At 40.6% G+C, this 17,499-nt stretch overlaps 3 protein-coding genes and 1 long non-coding RNA gene across 10 annotated transcripts in view; 2 read left to right on the top strand and 2 right to left on the bottom strand.

Annotated features, from left to right (window-relative positions):
* The window catches only part of LOC110176732 (uncharacterized), a 78,951-nt gene that overhangs the window by 9,916 nt on the left and 51,536 nt on the right, over positions 1–17,499 (top strand). For both annotated transcript variants that reach the window (XR_015271983.1, XR_015271984.1), the window contains exon 2: positions 8,587–8,926. This is a non-coding gene — a long non-coding RNA (uncharacterized LOC110176732). The remainder of the gene's footprint in view (positions 1–8,586; positions 8,927–17,499) is intronic.
* LOC110176745 (uncharacterized) lies at positions 2,532–3,498 on the bottom strand. Of its 4 annotated transcripts, XM_086834474.1 has the most exons (3): positions 3,172–3,498; positions 2,758–3,075; positions 2,532–2,679 (listed from the first exon to the last, which is right to left on the bottom strand). In XM_086834474.1, exons 1-3 carry the CDS (start codon positions 3,403–3,405, stop codon positions 2,605–2,607), a joined length of 627 nt encoding a protein of 208 aa, XP_086690600.1. In that variant the 5' UTR covers positions 3,406–3,498; the 3' UTR covers positions 2,532–2,604. The 4 variants fall into 4 exon arrangements, with proteins under 4 accessions (XP_086690600.1, XP_086690599.1, XP_020798848.2 ...); XM_086834473.1 differs by having other exon boundaries at positions 2,806–3,498; XM_020943189.2 differs by having other exon boundaries at positions 2,532–2,686; positions 2,789–3,498.
* Positions 5,048–5,722, top strand: LOC110176749 (uncharacterized). Its single transcript, XM_020943197.2, has one exon. It carries the CDS (start codon positions 5,048–5,050, stop codon positions 5,720–5,722), a length of 675 nt encoding a protein of 224 aa, XP_020798856.2.
* Positions 6,722–8,366, bottom strand: Tsp66A (Tetraspanin 66A). Of its 3 annotated transcripts, none has more exons than XM_020943193.2 (5): positions 8,163–8,366; positions 7,928–8,107; positions 7,671–7,805; positions 7,429–7,608; positions 6,722–7,374 (listed from the first exon to the last, which is right to left on the bottom strand). In XM_020943193.2, exons 1-5 carry the CDS (start codon positions 8,250–8,252, stop codon positions 7,261–7,263), a joined length of 699 nt encoding a protein of 232 aa, XP_020798852.1. In that variant the 5' UTR covers positions 8,253–8,366; the 3' UTR covers positions 6,722–7,260. The 3 variants fall into 3 exon arrangements, with proteins under 3 accessions (XP_020798852.1, XP_020798854.1, XP_020798853.1); XM_020943195.2 differs by having other exon boundaries at positions 7,236–7,374; positions 7,928–8,121; positions 8,172–8,308; XM_020943194.2 differs by having other exon boundaries at positions 7,236–7,374; positions 7,928–8,118; positions 8,172–8,304.

Consider the following 17,499-nt stretch of genomic DNA (forward strand, 5'->3'; position numbering starts at 1 on the left):
ATTTCACACTCTCCAAAGGCATATAAATATACTGACCTAGTAAATAATAAAAAACAGAATAAGAATACTTTTTTACAAAACAAAAGACTATAAACACATTGCTAACGTTCACACTCTCAAGAACGAAACATGGAAAACAGTTGGTCGCAAAACAAGGATGCTAAATTTGCATTTTGTGCTGGCGAAAATGTTTCAATTGCATTTCGTTCAAATGGCAACTGCCTTTGACAGGAGTCACATTAAATGCAGGAACCGAATCCGAACAGTATCCACGGAACGGCCCTTTTGTGGTTCCGTGGAGTCAAAGTTGCAATAGAAATACTGGACCAAAGGCACCATCAAATGCAAATGCAAATGCAAATGCAAACAGACAGCAAACGGACACAACAGCCGCAGCAGATGCATCAATTGTCTAATTGTTTGCCGAGACAGAGTCGTCATAATGTCCATCAAGCAGAGGGGAAGGAGCCAGGATACAGAGTGTCCTTGTTGCAGATACACAGGGAAATAAGTATAATATAATTCTGAACTCGAAATAGTGAAAAATTATAATGGAATATACTATTTTCTTAAAGAAACCGGCATTAAAGTTTTTATATGAATTCCTTTGAGCTTGAAGTATGTTATAGAAGGTTGGTTATAGAATATAACATTTAATATAGAATATAGATATTCTTATTTATACCGATGTATCTTTAAACAATAAGACATAACAAGAAAATCTTCTGACAGCATACATTATATAAATATTTCCAAGTCATGACCTATTTGTTTTCTAAAAAGCTAAAGAAAACAAAACAATCTAATCTATTTTCTCAGTGCATCTATAGAAAACTGTGTCTGTGACGGCGTCTGGAGTGTCATAGCCGGGTTGGACCCGTGGGATAGGTAAATTTGATTTATGACCTATTATGCGTCTTATGTCCAGCCATAATTTAATTATACGAGGACACACGCCCAGACGGAATACCAAACCCATATTGTCTGCAGTTTTTCCGAGTCACATGCACAATCTGCCACACATAATGCTCTTATTTAAATCATGGAAATTCGCTTACCTAAATTGCATTGCAACAATTGCCAGGACTACCCCTTGGTCCCTTTTGCCACACATTTGCCCAATGTGTGTGTCTCTCTGTCGCTTTATGGCAAAAACCGAAAGCGGCAATCTCAAGCCCAAAATGTAAATGTAATTAAAGTGCAGTTAGGCTGATGGGGGCTGTGGGGAGTGTGAGTGGCATGCGAAATGAAATTGAAATAAATTATTGACTAATTGTCAACTCAGACGAGAACAATCTGGCACATTTTGGCATGTGGCACGGGGCGTATGCGCAATCAAATAGCGAATATCAAGTCGCAAATCAAAACCAAAGCCAAGAACAACAAATGCAGCTAATTTTCGAAGCTAAAAATTCCAAGACAGGGAGAGCACCCCAATACCCCTGCTTTTTAGACACGTTTTCATTTAATTTAATTGTTATTGTCTGGCCTGTCACTTTGGTCTAGAGGGAATGGAGGTGCTCCATTGCATGTCTAATTAGTGTCATCTTAAAAATGCCATCGAGTTGGAAATGCCACTCGATTGAAGGGCTTTAATCTTTAATCTTAGTGAGAATATAACTTAATTTAGCCATTTTGAATTGATTAATAGCCTCTTGGAGATTGTTTTTGCTCATTGATTAATTGGGAAAATAAATGAATTGTTTGTACTCTTAATTCAAATAGGTTTAAATATGCTTTAAGGCAAAGTGAATATGTCTTGAATATAACAAGAAGTAATGAGACTTTTCATTTAGTTTCTTTGTTGCTTGATTGCATTTTAGTAAATGAATTTGTAGCTTAAAATTAAGTATGGTTATTAAGTTGCTCTTAGTCAAATATTGTTATGATGCTTAACATATATGTTATGTTTTATATGTTTCATTAAATTGTTAAAAGCTTATATTACTCAAAACACGCACTATAAGCTCTAAAAACAATTAATATATTTTTATTATTACCCCACTCCCCAAAACTTTATTACACAACTCGAATATCGTTCGAGTAATCCCGCCGAAATATCACTGTCAAAACACACATTCGATCTGTTGATCCGCTTCCCCTTTTGGGCCACCTGTCAGTGGATTCGATTGAACCCATTGAGCTCGGTGCGGTGCCATTAAATGTATAGTGTGTACAGAGAAATATATATCCATAACCATTAACCATTAACCAGAGCCCACATGAGCGCAGACGAATGTCAAGATTAAGCTTCGGGGGGCAGTTATGCGGCTATGCGCTCATAAATATCCGTTAATTAACTGACAATAATTATAACAAGTGCAAAAGTGCGGAGGGAAAGGTGTGCGAAAATATTAAATCCAATTAAAGAGCCATAAAACACGGCCTGCCACGCCCCCACAAAAGCCGCTTTTCGTAGTCGAGAAGGCCGCTCTGCAATGATGTGGCCAAAAAACCAGTTAACCAGTTATCTTGGCCCATTGTTCGCCGGAAGGCCTCCGGTGCCCGGCCTCTGCTCAGTTCATGTTCAATTTGCAACAATCGATCTCTGTCTTTATTAACCGCCAAACATTAACAAGAAGCAATAACAAAAGAAGAGATTTTTTAGAAACCCCAGTGGGTTCCGAATCCGTCGAAGCTCATGTGCGACACGCTCTCGGCGGGCGAGTAGTGGACCGTCTGGGAGCTACCATAGCTGGACACACCCAAGGCGGGGGCGTTGTGGGTGTAGGTGGTGGCAGCCGGGCCATGGTTCACATTGGTGGTGGCCAGGGGAGCAGCATACGACACGGTCTTGGCCAGAACTGGAGCAGGAGCAGCATAAACTGGAGCAGGAGCGGAGTACACAGTCTTGGTCACCACAGGAGCGGGGGCAGAGTACACGGTCTTGGCCAGAACTGGAGCAGGAGCAGCGTACACTGGAGCAGGTGCAGAGTACACAGTCTTGGCCAGAACCGGAGCAGGAGCAGCATACACAGTCTTGGCCACCACCGGAGCAGGAGCGGAGTACACAGTCTTGGCCACCACCGGAGCGTGAGCAGCATAAACTGGAGCAGGAGCAGCATAGACAGCCTTCTCAACAACTGGAGCCGGAGCATGGACCAAAGTCTTAGCCACGATGGGAGTGGCCTGAGTGTACAGTGGAGCCGCATACGTGGTCTTGGCAATGGCCGGAGTATAGACATTGTTCTGGATCCTGGTGTCACTCTTTCGCACACTCGAGTACGGGGTGTCCACCGCCTTGGAGTAGCTGGAAACGGTGCCGGCAAAGGACCTCACCACATCATGTTGGGTGGAGGCAACGGCATCCACCGAGGGATTGGCAATGGCCACATGGCTGGCCAGGAGACCGGCGTTGGCACAGGCCAGGAGGGCGCACAGAGGGATGAGGTAACGGAAGGCCATGGTTGGAGCACTCGAACTGGATGACTGGCAATCGGTGGAGTGGAAGAGTGAAGCTGAAGGCAGACTGCTGGCTGGGCTGCGACTGATGCTGATTTGGCCAAAATGTGCCGCCTTTTATACGCATCGGACGCGTGCCAGTTATGTGTAGACTTTGCTGATTTTTGTTTAATTTTTTTTTGGGCTGATTTAGTTGTCTATTTTTATTGTCGATATTTTTTTGTTGGTAATTGAACTGCCCACAATGCGATGGCAGTTCAGTTCACCTGCGCAACCGCTTGAAAGCCAATTTGCTGGCATAAATTAAGCGCGGTAATTAGGTTTTCGGCGGAGGGCAAAGGCTTCAGGGCCCCCAGTGTAAAATTAATAACAATTTGCCAAAAAACCAAGCAGAAAACAAAAATCGCAACAGCCAAAAAAATAGCGAAAAACTCGTGGCTGTAAGAAGCTTCCCAAGTTGGCAACACAATTCAATTTGGAGCAGCGTCAACTTTGGTAATTTCAATAAATATTCATCATGCGCCCCGTGAGCAGCCGAGCAGGGAAATTCATTTTCCCAACTTGCCCCCAAAACATAACAGAAAAAAGAAGAAAACTCAACGGGAGTGGAAAGTCAGCCAAGTGCAAAACAAGACGAAACATTAGATGCTCTCTTTCTTAATTTACTGCCAAAGTTTTTTGGGTGTGACCCAGTGCAAATATTTATGTTGGTGTCAATGTGTTGAGTGATGATTACAAAGGTGGAGGTTAAACGAGGATTATTGTTTGTCTTTTATTTATACAAATGACTGTCATAAAGTATAAAAAGTAAGCAGAGTTAATACCAGTAATTGCTTTATTATTTGTATCTTAAAGTAAATATATAGAAATCATTAGTAACTTATGTTTAAAAATTAATTCAGACAATCACTGATGTAGTTTCAATCTTTGAATAATAAGGCCTGCCAAGAACTCTCCAACTTCTGACTATCTTTAATTCCAGCTTCAAATCTCCCTTCTCGCATTGCACAACAACTTTTTAAGACAAAATGCAAACAAAAAACATAAACAACTGACTGCCACCACCTCACAGAAAAAAAAGAAAAGAAAAACAACCAACACCCCTGATGATACAAAAAAAAAAAAGTTGACAGAAACAGGGAACATACCCTTATCGAGGGCTTCTTCCTGTATTTTTTTGGGGGATGGGCCATATTTGCTGCTTGAGTAGAACTCAATTTAATGGAAAAATACGCAGGGCAAATAAAAGTTTTTCTTCGCTGCTCTGGAAAATTTATGAGCTGCTGATAGTATTCAAAATAATTCACTTTCCTGCGATACACTGGGTGTGGGGGTACTTGAGGTTGTGGCCTCCAATCGAGTCGCTGAAACGCGGATGGAGATGAAAAAGAGCTCAGTCACTTGGCGGCAACCCAATGAACCAGTTTTGGGGCTTAGGCCTAAGTCAATCTGTCACACAGATATACACGCACTCGAGAGTCTCGCCCATTTGGCCGTGAAATTTGGCAAGACATTATTTCGGTATTTTGGCTATAAAAACTGTGAATTCGAAAGAGTTTGGCATCAGTAGCCACTGCAGCTTACTACCAACATCAGTTTCAGTATCTCTTTTCCTTCCTTTGGAATTAATAAACACTAGCAAGAAATGGCTTTCAAGTACGTCCTGTTGTCCTTCTGCGCCCTGGTGAGCGTGGCCAGTGCCGGTTTCCTGGCTCCAGCTGCCACTTACTCTGCTGCCATTCCCGTGGTGGCCAAGGTGGCTCAGCCGCATTATGATGCCGTCGGCACCACCCAGCAGAATGTTGTGCGCTCCTTTGGTGGCACCGTGTCCACCTACTCCAAGAATGTGGTCACCCCGTACTCCAGTGTCAGCAAGGTGGACTCCCGCATCACCAACAATGTGTACACCCCCAAGACCGTCTACTCTGCACCCGCTCCCGTGATCACCAAGTCCTTCTATGCCGCTGCTCCTGCTCCCGTTCTGGCCAAGACTGTTTATGCTGCTCCAGCTCCCGTGGTTGCCAAGACTGTCTACTCCGCTCCTGCTCCAGTTTACGCTGCTCCTGCTCCAGTTCTGGCCAAGACCGTGTACTCTGCTCCCGCTCCCGTGGTCACCAAGGCTGTGTACTCCGCTCCCGCTCCGGTTTACTCCGCTCCCGCTCCGGTTTACTCCGCTCCCGCTCCGGTTTACTCCGCTCCCGCTCCAGTTTACTCCGCTCCCGTGGTTGCCGCCGCTCCTGCCGCCTTTGTGAAGTACTCTCCCGCCGCCGTGGTGGCTCATGCCAGCTTCGATGGATTCGGTTCCCACTGGGGATACTAAAAGGGTGTAACATCCCGAGCTTTGTTGACACTTTGTTGATTTGTTCGTACGAATTAAAGACAGTTTTGCATGAAACACGAACTCGCTCTTTAGCTAATTATTATTTGCTGTAATTAAAAGGGCGGGATTTTGGGGTGAGGGGAAGATAATATGCAGTTGGTGGCTGACATTCATATTCCACTAATTACATTTTCAGAATTCCAAAGAGAAGTATAAATATTATGGAATATGTAAACTATTCCTGGAAGACAGTTTTATTTTTATAAAATATAGCTACAGTTGATTGTGTCCTTCTGGAAGATCATTTTGAATAGGAATCTTGGACAATCCTTTAAATTTGGAAAATAAAACTCCAATTAACTAATAAACTAATATTTAATTGTATTTATCATCATCCAGCTGATAACCTGTGATAGCATTCCCATAAGTAATCACCTACAAAGGCGTTTACAATTTAAAGTAACACTTTCACCTCTCTTTTCCGTTCCCATTTCCATTTGTCTAGCGTTTAATGGGGCGTATGTGTGCCAAGGAAAATTTCATGCCCAGTCCGACTTTCGAATCCCTAGAAATCCTTGCCCCTTTCCACATCCCCCACAGCAGTTGAAACTCCTTTATTTTTTTTGCGAGGGCGCAAATATTTAGTGGAAAACTTTCTGTTTGTCTTTGTCGGTGCTACAAAAAAAAAAAAACTAAAAAATTGTTGGCCAAAGTTTAATGAGCCACATGACCCTTTGGTCGCTGCCTTTCTATCTCCATAAACTTTGCGATGGGTTCTCAGCAGCTTGACCAAACTGCGGTTGTTTTTGCTATTGTTGGTCTTGCCGTTATGGCGGCTAAAAAGTTGGCACAACAACACCCAAACCCATTCACACACACACCGAGCACATAAAAAAAGCATTAACGATGTGGGCCGAAGCAAACTATTTAGCCATAAAGTTGGTCCTTCCGTTGGACAATTTTGTATGCATATTTTATGGATTTTCAAATGCTGCAAAATTGTTTTCCACGACCAGAATTTAATGTTGACAACAATAAAATTTACGGGGCGGCACGGAGCACATAAAACGAGGAGGAGGAGGTGGAAACCATAGCTCGGGAAGGGGGCGGTGGTGAGATGTCCTTGAATATTTTCTGCTTAGCTGCATTTGCATATTGTTGCGATTGTCGAGGGCTCCGTGTCCGGATTGGGGTCCGATTTCGATTCAGTGTCCCGTGTCCCGTGTCCCGTGTCCTGGCATTTGCAATACTTTTTCAATCGCCGGACATGCTTTGGTGATTCCTTTATTGGCTCATCCATATGCATGCCAACTCGGTATCCCGGACATCGGATGCGGGACTCAAGTGTTTATCGATATTGATTGCAGTCCGTGAAATATGACGAGAGCCAGCATCCAATTTGTCTGTCGTCTTGCCAAACTCCAAAGCCAATACCCATTCCCATTGGGCGAACATCGAATCTGGATTTCAATCTGCTGCTTGAGCCCCATCTTAAAAATCCTGGAACAAGGATTTCTCCACGAAATCCTTGGAGGGCTTCAAGACGGAGATTCTCTTCGGACAGCCGGATGCAGCCAGGTCCATCTGCGCATCGGGGTACCGGTTCGGTTCAGGAAAATCATATATATGACCAGAGCTATAAGCATGATGATCTGAAAGGACACTGGGACTTACACAGACTCTTTGAATAACATTTGTAGTCTTACCTTGCAAATGAGGGAGACAACCACAGTTACGGTAAGTTTAATGGGTTGTACGGAGATAGTTGAGCAGCCTGTGGTGTAGAGATCCTCGCTCTTCCCACTGCTATCCTTATAGCAGGAGTTGGGTGTCGAGCCACCCATCACTACATAATCACCGGGGCCCAAAACGCCGCAGCATTTGTACTGAAAAAAATTATATGATTTAGTATAGAATTACGTTAAATTTCAAGCGAAAATATCCATACTTTAACTTCGAAGAACGTCAGACTGTTTTTGTATTTCCACATTCGCGTTACATCACCAATGGCTTGATATTCTTGTGTTAAAACCAAAGACAACATCAATTCCAGCCAGATGGTAAGGAAGAGTATAGTCACATACTAAAGAATATGATTTAATGATTAACTTCCCTTAAGACAAATATATACAAACAATTTTATTATATTATGTTGGAATTATTTGCTTCAAAGTAAACTTTACTAAATACCCTCAAATCACTTACAATTCGAATACCGCGGGCCAACCGGAAGACCACCAACGGAATGGTCACGATCAGAAGTAGAAAAGTGAGACACTGAACGCCAATTGTCACAATCATATAGTCGGCCATGAAGCAATGCCAGCAATCCCTGTGTATCTCCAATATGGTGTAATAGGTACGGGTGTTCCAGGCAGTTAAAGACTGTGGGAAAACTTCTTGCACCTTTTTTATTTATTTATTTCTAAATGTATCTTACGATATTCACCACCCACAAAACGTAGATCACAACACAAGAGCACAGCAGAATCCTTCTGTCGCAACTGGATTGGTCATTTCCCCTTTCCATCGTCGCTGCCTGAAAAGTAATAATAATATTTAATAATTATGGTTAGGCTGTGCCATAAAAAATATAATATTTATCGAATGATTTAATGACACATCAATCTAAGCGGTGCTGATTGTAAATAAGCTATAATTACATATGTATATTTAAATCATGCCTCCCTTTAAACATTGCTGTATTGCTCACTCTCTCGCTCTTTCTCTAGCTAGCATTAAATTCTGTGCCTCTCGCCCTTTCTCCCTCTCCCGGTGCATCTCCCGGGTAAACATTGCTATTGCTCCCTCTTTCCCTCTCTGACATACTCACCATATATCGCTCTCGCTCTGCTCTCCCCCAGCGACTATAAATAGAGGCACGATCCTCGCTCACGGATTCAGTGTGTCGGCGGCTACCTTACTGTGCGGATCAATAGTGAAAGTGATTATTCTAATATTATCTGACCATCGGAACTCATCTGGAGGCGGCTTCCCTACTGTTCGGATCTGTAGTGACAGTGTTTATTCTAATATTGCTTGATCATCGGAACCCATCTGGATTAATTGGAGGCGGCTTCCCTTCTGTTTGGATCTGTAGTGACAGTGATTATTCTAATATTACCTGATCATCGAAACCCACATGGACAAATTCGAAGATTATCTCTTCACCGGAACTGTGATATATATGTGACCTGTACTTCGGTAAGTCCCAGCCAAGGCTTTTATATGCTATTTGCTATATAGTCTTATATATTATATATTTTATATATTTTATATATTTTATATATTTTATATATTTTATATATTTTATATATTTTATATATTTTATATATTTTATATATTTTATATATTTTATATATTTTATATATTTTATATATTTTATATATTTTATATATTTTATATATTTTATATATTCTATATATTCTATATTTTCTATATATTCTATATATTCTATATTTTTTATATATTATATATATGTTCTATATATTCTATACATTCTATATATTCTATATATCCTATTTATCCTATATAAAGCTACCGTATATATCTCAATGTAAATCACCGAAAACTTGATCTTTTTCTTATTACATTGCGTATACGTCCTGTTGTTTTTAATTTAGTTCTGATCCCACGTTTTCGACTAAAGAACTATAGCTAGAGGTATACCTTTCGTTTGGGTGTAATTTCTGGGGTCTCTCTCAATAAGTTTAAGTTTCAATAAGTTAAATTTAAATTATGCTGTACGATCTCAATATAAATAACTTGTTTTTTATACCCTTGCAGGGTATTATAATTTGAGTCAGAAGTTCGGAACGCAGTGAAAGTATATATATTCTTGATCAGGATCAACAGTCGAACCGATCTAGCCATGTCCGTCTATCCGTCTGTCCGTTTCTACGCAAACTAGTCTCTCAGTTTTGAAGCTATCTGAATGAAACTTTGTAGTTAGTTAGATGGGCTGAATATAACCAGGACTATGATTACCAGGTTTATTAGGCAATACACAAAAAGGGCAAGGAACGTCTGATAAAAAACTAGAATATTGGATGCTTATAATAAAATTGTTATTTAATTTTAGTAAGATTGAGTTTTAAAAGGAAACGATAGTGTTTTCATAAAAGGCTTTAAATCCAACTATTTGTTTAAGTTGTCCTTAAAGCTATCTCCTGGCATTTACATAGATTTATTCAACATCACAGCTCCGGAGGGCTGATGACCGCGGTTTCCCGAAGAGGGAAATATGTTAAACTAGAACTAAACCCACACATACGTCCTTGCATAGGGAGCTTCCATGGAATTTTTTAATCAAACAGTTGCCATTAATTACTGCAAAATTCTGTAGCCACATAACAGACATTTTTTCGACAGCCATCCGGCGGCTGGAATGAATGAAAAGAAAACAGGATGCGGCGAGTAAAGCGCTGCCAAAGTCCTGGGTCCTGGGTCCTGTGGGCGTATGTCCGTGAGATGCTTTCCGTGAGATGCTATATCCGGGATTTGTATTTGAATCTGAGCGGTGGTAGGAATAGGAGAAGGACCAAAAGCAGGAGTAGGAGAAGGAGCCAGAGCAGGAAGCAAGGAATGCCAGGCCAACCGACCGCAGACGCCACCAAAAGAAGCAGCAACTAAAAATCAAATTAGGTGCAAACGAACGCCCGTCAGCACCAGGACTCGCAAATAATACATAAAAAAAGTAACTCTAAAAACGGGGCGTGTCGTGGTTGCGTTTTCGTAATGAATAATTTATAATGCACGCCACTGATGGTTTTTATTCCAGCGAGCTCTTAGCTGGGATTAAAATTTTGTGGCTTTCCGGCTTTCCGAATTAAAGTTCACGCTCGGCGTGTTTTGGGACGGGTTTCCTTGGCCGGCTGATAAATGTGCGTGTGCTGGTGTCAAGTGCACGCTCGTGAATTCAATTTGATACACAAACTGATTTATCGACTCACAGCAATGGCAATGGCAGTATATATTGTCTACACTCGAATTAATTGGTCTAGACAACTATTCAATACCAACTGCATATGAAAAGAATATGTTTGAAAGTGTATAAATATCGTTAGGAAACTGTTTTTCCGAAATGAGAAACCTTCATTAAAGGTTTACATTTTAGTTCGTTAGGTATAAATAATCAAATTTATTATATTACATTGATAACTATTCCTGCAAAATATTTAATAATTGATTTAAAACCAGAAGCCAGAATTTATGAGCTATGTATTATCCTGTTTTAATTTAAATTCTTACCTTTTTTGATTAAAAGCTTTTTAAAATATGAAAGAGGCTTTCCCCAAGAGTGTTTCCTTTTGTAGAGTATAACCAAAACATTTGCTATTTAATTTTAAGTTTATTTTTTGAGTATTTAAAAGTATTTGAAAAGAAAAATAGTTCTTAGTGCATCCGTAGTCTCAACTCGACTGGCACACGCCATTCATAAGTCAGTCGTCGTCGTCAGTGGAAAGGAAGCGAGGACGATAAAAAATTACATACACTTGTAACTGGTGTGTCCTCAGGCAGTCCTGCGTTTCCTCTGGTCCTTGGTTCTACTGACTATGGAGCGGAGTTATGTCTGGGTCTCCTCAACTCAACTTTGCCTCTCTAACAAGGTTAATTTGTAGCGATCGCAGTTCTCTGTCATTTATCTTCGCTGTCAGCGGCAAGTCCTTCGCACAGGAAGCCTGTCCTGGCATCGTTCTAATTTGAATTTAACAAGCACACTGGAGTCTGTGAGGGATGTGATGCTGGGAGGTCCATCAGGCCATCAGTCTATTGGCAAGCATTGAAAATTAAAAATTTATTGCCGCCATGGTGTCAATCATAGCCACCATGATTCTCTGTTCTGAAAGTAATAAAGTAACTGCTACAGAAATGGAGATGGAAATAAATCATAAGAAAGTTCTAGGTTTATGAGATACTCTCTAGAAAATTTACAGCAAGCACAAAATGTTTAGAAATAATTGTTATATAAAAATATAAGCATGCTAATTAAGTGCAGAGAAAAAAAGTTAATCTAAATTATATTATTCTGTGTATGAGTAGTGATCAGCTCTGTTTGGTTAAGCTCTAAAATGCTTTTATATATCCGAATATAGTAAAACTCAATAAGAATTAATAATCATAACCCAAATTTCCTGTTAGAATCCGTATTACCCGAGAGAGAATATCCAAAATAAAAAAGAAAAACTCGCCGAGTATCCTGTTGCAGACACTCACACACACTACATCATCATCAATTTGTGCTTGTGAGTTTCTGGAGCACGCTCTGACCCCCGTCCTACCTCCCCAGGAGCTCATCCATCCTGTCCCATATCCCTTCTCCACCACCGACACTCCACACTATTCCATTGAACGTTTCAATTTCACTTGTTGGCTTCGATTGTTGCCTGAAGTGTGTGGAGATGGGGAAACAATTGAAAGCGACACTTTTATGGTTTTCAGATTTGTGTGATACTTCCTCTTTGGAACTGCAGTGCGTTCCACTTTTTTTGTTTTTTGCATCCATGTTAACACTTTTTTCCTCTGACTTCTGGCATTGTGCTTTATTACTTTCCAGCTTCTAATTGAGAAATTCCAAGGGAAATTACGTTTGGGGGACTTAACGCCTTTAAGTGCTAGAGCTAAACTCTTAATTCCAAAGCATTACACAATAGTTTCTATAATTTTATTTGGATCTCTGCTCGAGGGGTTCTTATTTCTGGCAAATAAAATTTTGTTGCATATTTTGCGGCGTCAAATGGCAACCACAAAAATGAATGAAATCGTAAAATTCAGCCGGACTGTGCCGGACCACAGCATCCACGCCCAGCGAGCTAATATAACGTGCACTCGAAAACCGGATGCTCCGCAGACCAGTGCCGCACAAAAGCTGATCTGGCCCTTAACCCACTGATGACCTGCTTTGCCCCACTTCCCCTCCATAACCGTTTTTCCATTTTCATCAACTGAGAAAAACCCAGAATCATTTTATTGTTTAATATTTTTGAGTTCAATTTGTAATGTTATTTTACAAAAATAATATAACAATGTTGCACATTTAAATTAATACCTTATGAAAGGTTGCCCAAAATTCAGAAAAATTAGAATCCGGTAGAAATTTGGGGGATTTTATTAGTACTATAAAATTTGTAAGAGATTCAATTGGGATTGTAAAATTCATAGGAATTTTAAAGCGTTTTTAAACGAATATTATATCACCTTTTACTACAAATTAAACTTGATCCTCAAAACTCCCCTAAAATGTTTCTGAAAGTATATAATAGAATGATTTTTTACTAAGTTATATTTTGTATCATAATTTTGACTTGTTTTTAAGTGATTTCAGTATCTTCGAGATTTCTGTATAACCTCTGAACAATTTATTTTTAAAATAATAACAGTTACGTTTATATTTGTGAGGATTATTGGCTATATAATTTTTTCTTTGGATACCTATTGAAGACATATGTATATATTTTTCTCCTGTGCAGGACTATCCAAATATTAATAAGTGTGAGTATGTGTGTGAATGCTGCTGTGGTTGTGTGTGCATTGGCATTTAAGTGCCGAAACAAGTTTTTTGGGGAAATGGGAAGGAGTTTTGGGGGCCAGGACGTCTGACATAACCTCAATTTGTATGCGTTCTTTCTTTCGTTTCGTTTCGTTTCGTTTGCTTTTGTTTGTCTATTTGTTTGCCTTTGTCTCTCCATCTCTTTCGTCTGGAAATTGCAATTGCATTGCCGTCTTTTTCCCGCTCTCATGCCTCCGTTCCTTGTCCCGCATCCACGCTGTGTAAATATTTGATTTTTGCATTAAAGTCAATTTGCTTTCATGATTCCGTAATTCATTGTTTACTCACGCCAACTTCTATTACGCCTTCTGCCGCCCGCTTTGATTGTTTATTTTTATATCCCCCCGCAAGGCAGGCATCCCAGAGTCCTGGGGTCCTGGAGTTTCGGAATCCCGCATTTCCGCTGCATTTCCACTTCCACAGCCACTTTCATATCCACATCCCCACAGATACCGACACCAGACCGGGCTCAGCGATATCCGCATCATCTTTGTTTGTCGCTTCCAGCAAGGTTTTCCTACTCCGCCTTTTGTCTGCACGCTCCTCCACCTCCTCCTCGGTTGATTTTCCCCCGGAAAATCCCTTGCCACAATCCCGACTGTTTTAATATGCGCACTCAACGTTAGAAATTAAATCTGGCTCTCAAATGTTATTTGCGCTTTTCGTTTATTTATTTATTTATTATTTGCTTACGCGGCTGCCAGTTCTGGCAGCAGTCGTAGTAGTCAGTCCTCCCTTGGTCCTTGGTCCTTGCCGCTGACTGTGTATGTCCTGGCCCAGTTTTCATTAGGTAATGCATAATAAGCTCGAGAACTTGTGCGAGTGAATTTAATTTATATTATTTTCTTTGTCTGTATGCCAGTTGTGTTGGTTGCTGAATTTTCGGGGCCTTTTCTGGTCCCTGGGAAAAGCAATTATAAAACTGGGTATGAATATGGAAAGTGAGAGATCGGGTTTTTATTGTTGGCGATGGGAAGATTTAGTTTATGACTGGCAATGGTTGGATTAAGTATATTTATGCAAAGAATATTTAAAAATATTATTGGTTTAATATCTTTAAACCGTTTTTAAATATTTAATAAATAAACTTTGATAAGAATGGTTTCTATAAATATTTATTAATATTTTGTACTGACCGAAATATCTGTGGAAAATGTTGAATGTTGAACTGATAACCCTCAAAATATTATAAAAGTATGTGGTTTCTTACAAAGAAAGGATACAAGTTTATATGCTATCTATGCTATGCTATGTCTATCTTTTGTTATATTTTCCTGTTCGTGTTATTTCTATAATTTGAATGTTAAAGCTAGTATTAAAAACTGGAAATTCCTCTCACAAAAGTCAACTACAACAGGTTGCTAGCACATATGCCGAGATTACTATTTCCCCATCTCAAGCCAACGCTTTTATGTTTACTGCTTGGCACTCCAGCATCGGATTAACCTCAACCATCAACTACAGGATGAATCCTGCGGAGTCAAATCAATACGACGCACCAATATCCATCAATATCCTTCAGCCATCGACTGAGGCACCATTATTATAAGAGGCGCGTCGCTTGCAATTTTAACGAGCTTACGCATTTTATCGCCGGATCCGGACTGAGGACTCCGGAGCGGAATAAACCCGGAGGAGACGCTGTCATCGCCTCATCATCAAGCGGACGATGTGACTGCAGTAAAAAAGAATCTAATTTAGTGCGCGGTTTGCATACAAATTCCTTTTCGAAGGACTTGCGGTCGGGAAATGCCGCAGCAAATCCTGCGTGACAACGAGGCTATATATGGCTGAGGAGTGTGTGTGTGTGACTGAACGAGGGTGTTAATTCGCAATTGGTGTCACGATATACATTGATTCGCCATTTGGCTTATGCATTTTTCATTAATTGTCTTGCCTTGTGTCTTGTCGCAGTAAATTTGCGAGCAATTTAATCAAAAATTCTAATTCCAATCCCAAAGTTGGGCCCAAGTTTTTAATGACTTTTCCAACTCGGAGCCAAAGTTTCGGAGTTGCGCTGCAAACTGCAATTACTGCAATCGATGCTCGACTCCAGGTGTGGCTCCAAAGGACGCAGAAGGACCTGCCATGGTTTAGACACACAATACTGAACCTAAAACACAGCAACGGCAACGAAACAAGCTCAAACCGCTAATCGCGTTACACAAAACTTTAACTCCGGGCGCGGTGAAGGCAATCGAGTGCGAAATTCCACATACGCCCCGTGTGACGCGGCGAAGGCGAAGCCATTCAAGTCATTTCCGCTTAAGCAATCAGTTTGAGGCAGCCGCGAGTCAGTCGTCATCTGAGGCACTCCAAGGGATACTCCGATCCCCGCCAGGTGGGCCACCACCTCTTGACATGACAGCCGCGTGCTGCAGCCGCTCCGCATTTGAATGCCGCAAAATGTTGCTCGGCAAACCGACATAAATACAAACAAACATGGCTGCCGTCTGACTGCTTCCTGCAAGGGATCTTACTGTGTGCTTAAAATAGGTGGAAAACTATATTTTTCTTAAGGGTACATCATTCGAATATTTATAGATATTTTTGGTAATTTTTGTCTAAGTAAAATGTGAGAGAAAATTCTTAAAAATCATGTAGGAAGGCTTATATAAAATTTTTAAATTAATATAGGTTGATATCTTCAATCTTTAAAGTCTCTTACACTTAATGTCTTAAAAATAGGAGATCTAACACCCATTGTGCATACTTTTTTAGTATGTTCCTACTGACAGTTACGAGCCTTTGCTTGTGGGGGCTTCTAGACCGGAAACAGGAAACCGGAAATTTAAAGCCTTGCCAAGCAAATCAAGCGATTGGCCTGCACTTTGCCTTTTGTTATTTGTTGTTGCCACGCAGCCGATTTTTCGCTGACTGCTGCCAGACACTGCGGACAGTTGGAGTTGTTGCATTGTGCAAAAGTTTAATTACAATTTGTACTTTTTTGCCGGTGAAATTTTTCTGCTAAAAGCGAAACAAACTTTTTATTGATATTGCAAAGCGAGTGCAGTTACGCTGCTGCCGCTCTCCGGATTTCCCACGACCTCCGGCTCAATGTCAAGTGTCATGTTATCCTGGACTTATTCATGTCTGCCATCACAAAGGGTGGAAAACTCAGGCGGAAAAGCGAAGAAATTACTTGCAAATTGATTACTGACATTGCCTTTACAGACTGTGAGTTTTGTGCTTTTACTGCTTAATAGCCGATGTCTGGGACCAAAAGGATAATGATAATACACAAACGGACATAATCATATAAATGGACAATGTCATTCTTCCGAGAGTTGATGGAAAAGATAATGTAAAGTATACTATATACTATAAGAAAAGAAGTCTGTGCGAAGCTATTTTAAAAACCGCCCTCTCTCTGCCCGTCTGTGTGCAATCAATAAAGCCCTCGAGACAGCCTTGGCAGCCATCAGCCCGAAATTGTCATAAATTCATTTTTATATGTGAATCAAATTGGCAGGCAGGCACGAATGCCCTGAATGCCAGCACCGAGGAAAGTAAAAAGTGGCCCACAAAATGCCAGCCGGTGGAGATGGAAAGTGCCAAAGTGCGGACACGGACGCGGATTTCGGATTCCGGATTCCGGTTTTCAGATTTCTGATTCCGGATACGAACTCGGCGGATTCCGTGCCCGCTGCACTCGCCACGTTGTGTAACTCCCGGGCCTGGGGTCATGAAAGTTTTATTAGGCATATGCAAATGTGTCAACTTTATTTGCAATATTTCGACACGTTTCGACATTTCGACGACACTTGTTGCCATAATGAAACTCGATGCATATTTCAGCACTTTTCGTCGCCGCCTGAAGCGCAACTGTTGCACAACTGTTTTGTGGAAAATTCCACGGTTTTATAATTTACAGTGGCCATTGTATAATAAACAAGAATAAGGCAGAGATGGGATATACTTCGGTGGATATATATCTAACTATTTAGCTTTTAATAGATATTTCTTTAAATATTATACATTGTTTTAATATTTATAGAAATATAACTCCAGGAAATCCCTATAAACAGTTTAAATTATGTATAATAAGCCACAGTAAGAGATAGTAACATCACTAGTCCCATGAACATTACAAATTAAAGCTTACTTTGCGTCGAATGTAGTGGCACGAGGAGTGAGATATATACATACAATATACATATATTCCATGTGTGGGAATGGGTGCGCATAAATTGCTGCTATTGTTTAAATATTTGCCAACATAATTAAC

The sequence above is a fragment of the Drosophila serrata genome, unplaced genomic scaffold (assembly GCF_035046125.1).
Source record: "Drosophila serrata isolate PLE 108 unplaced genomic scaffold, ASM3504612v1 contig_272, whole genome shotgun sequence".
Lineage (NCBI taxonomy): Eukaryota > Metazoa > Arthropoda > Insecta > Diptera > Drosophilidae > Drosophila > Drosophila serrata.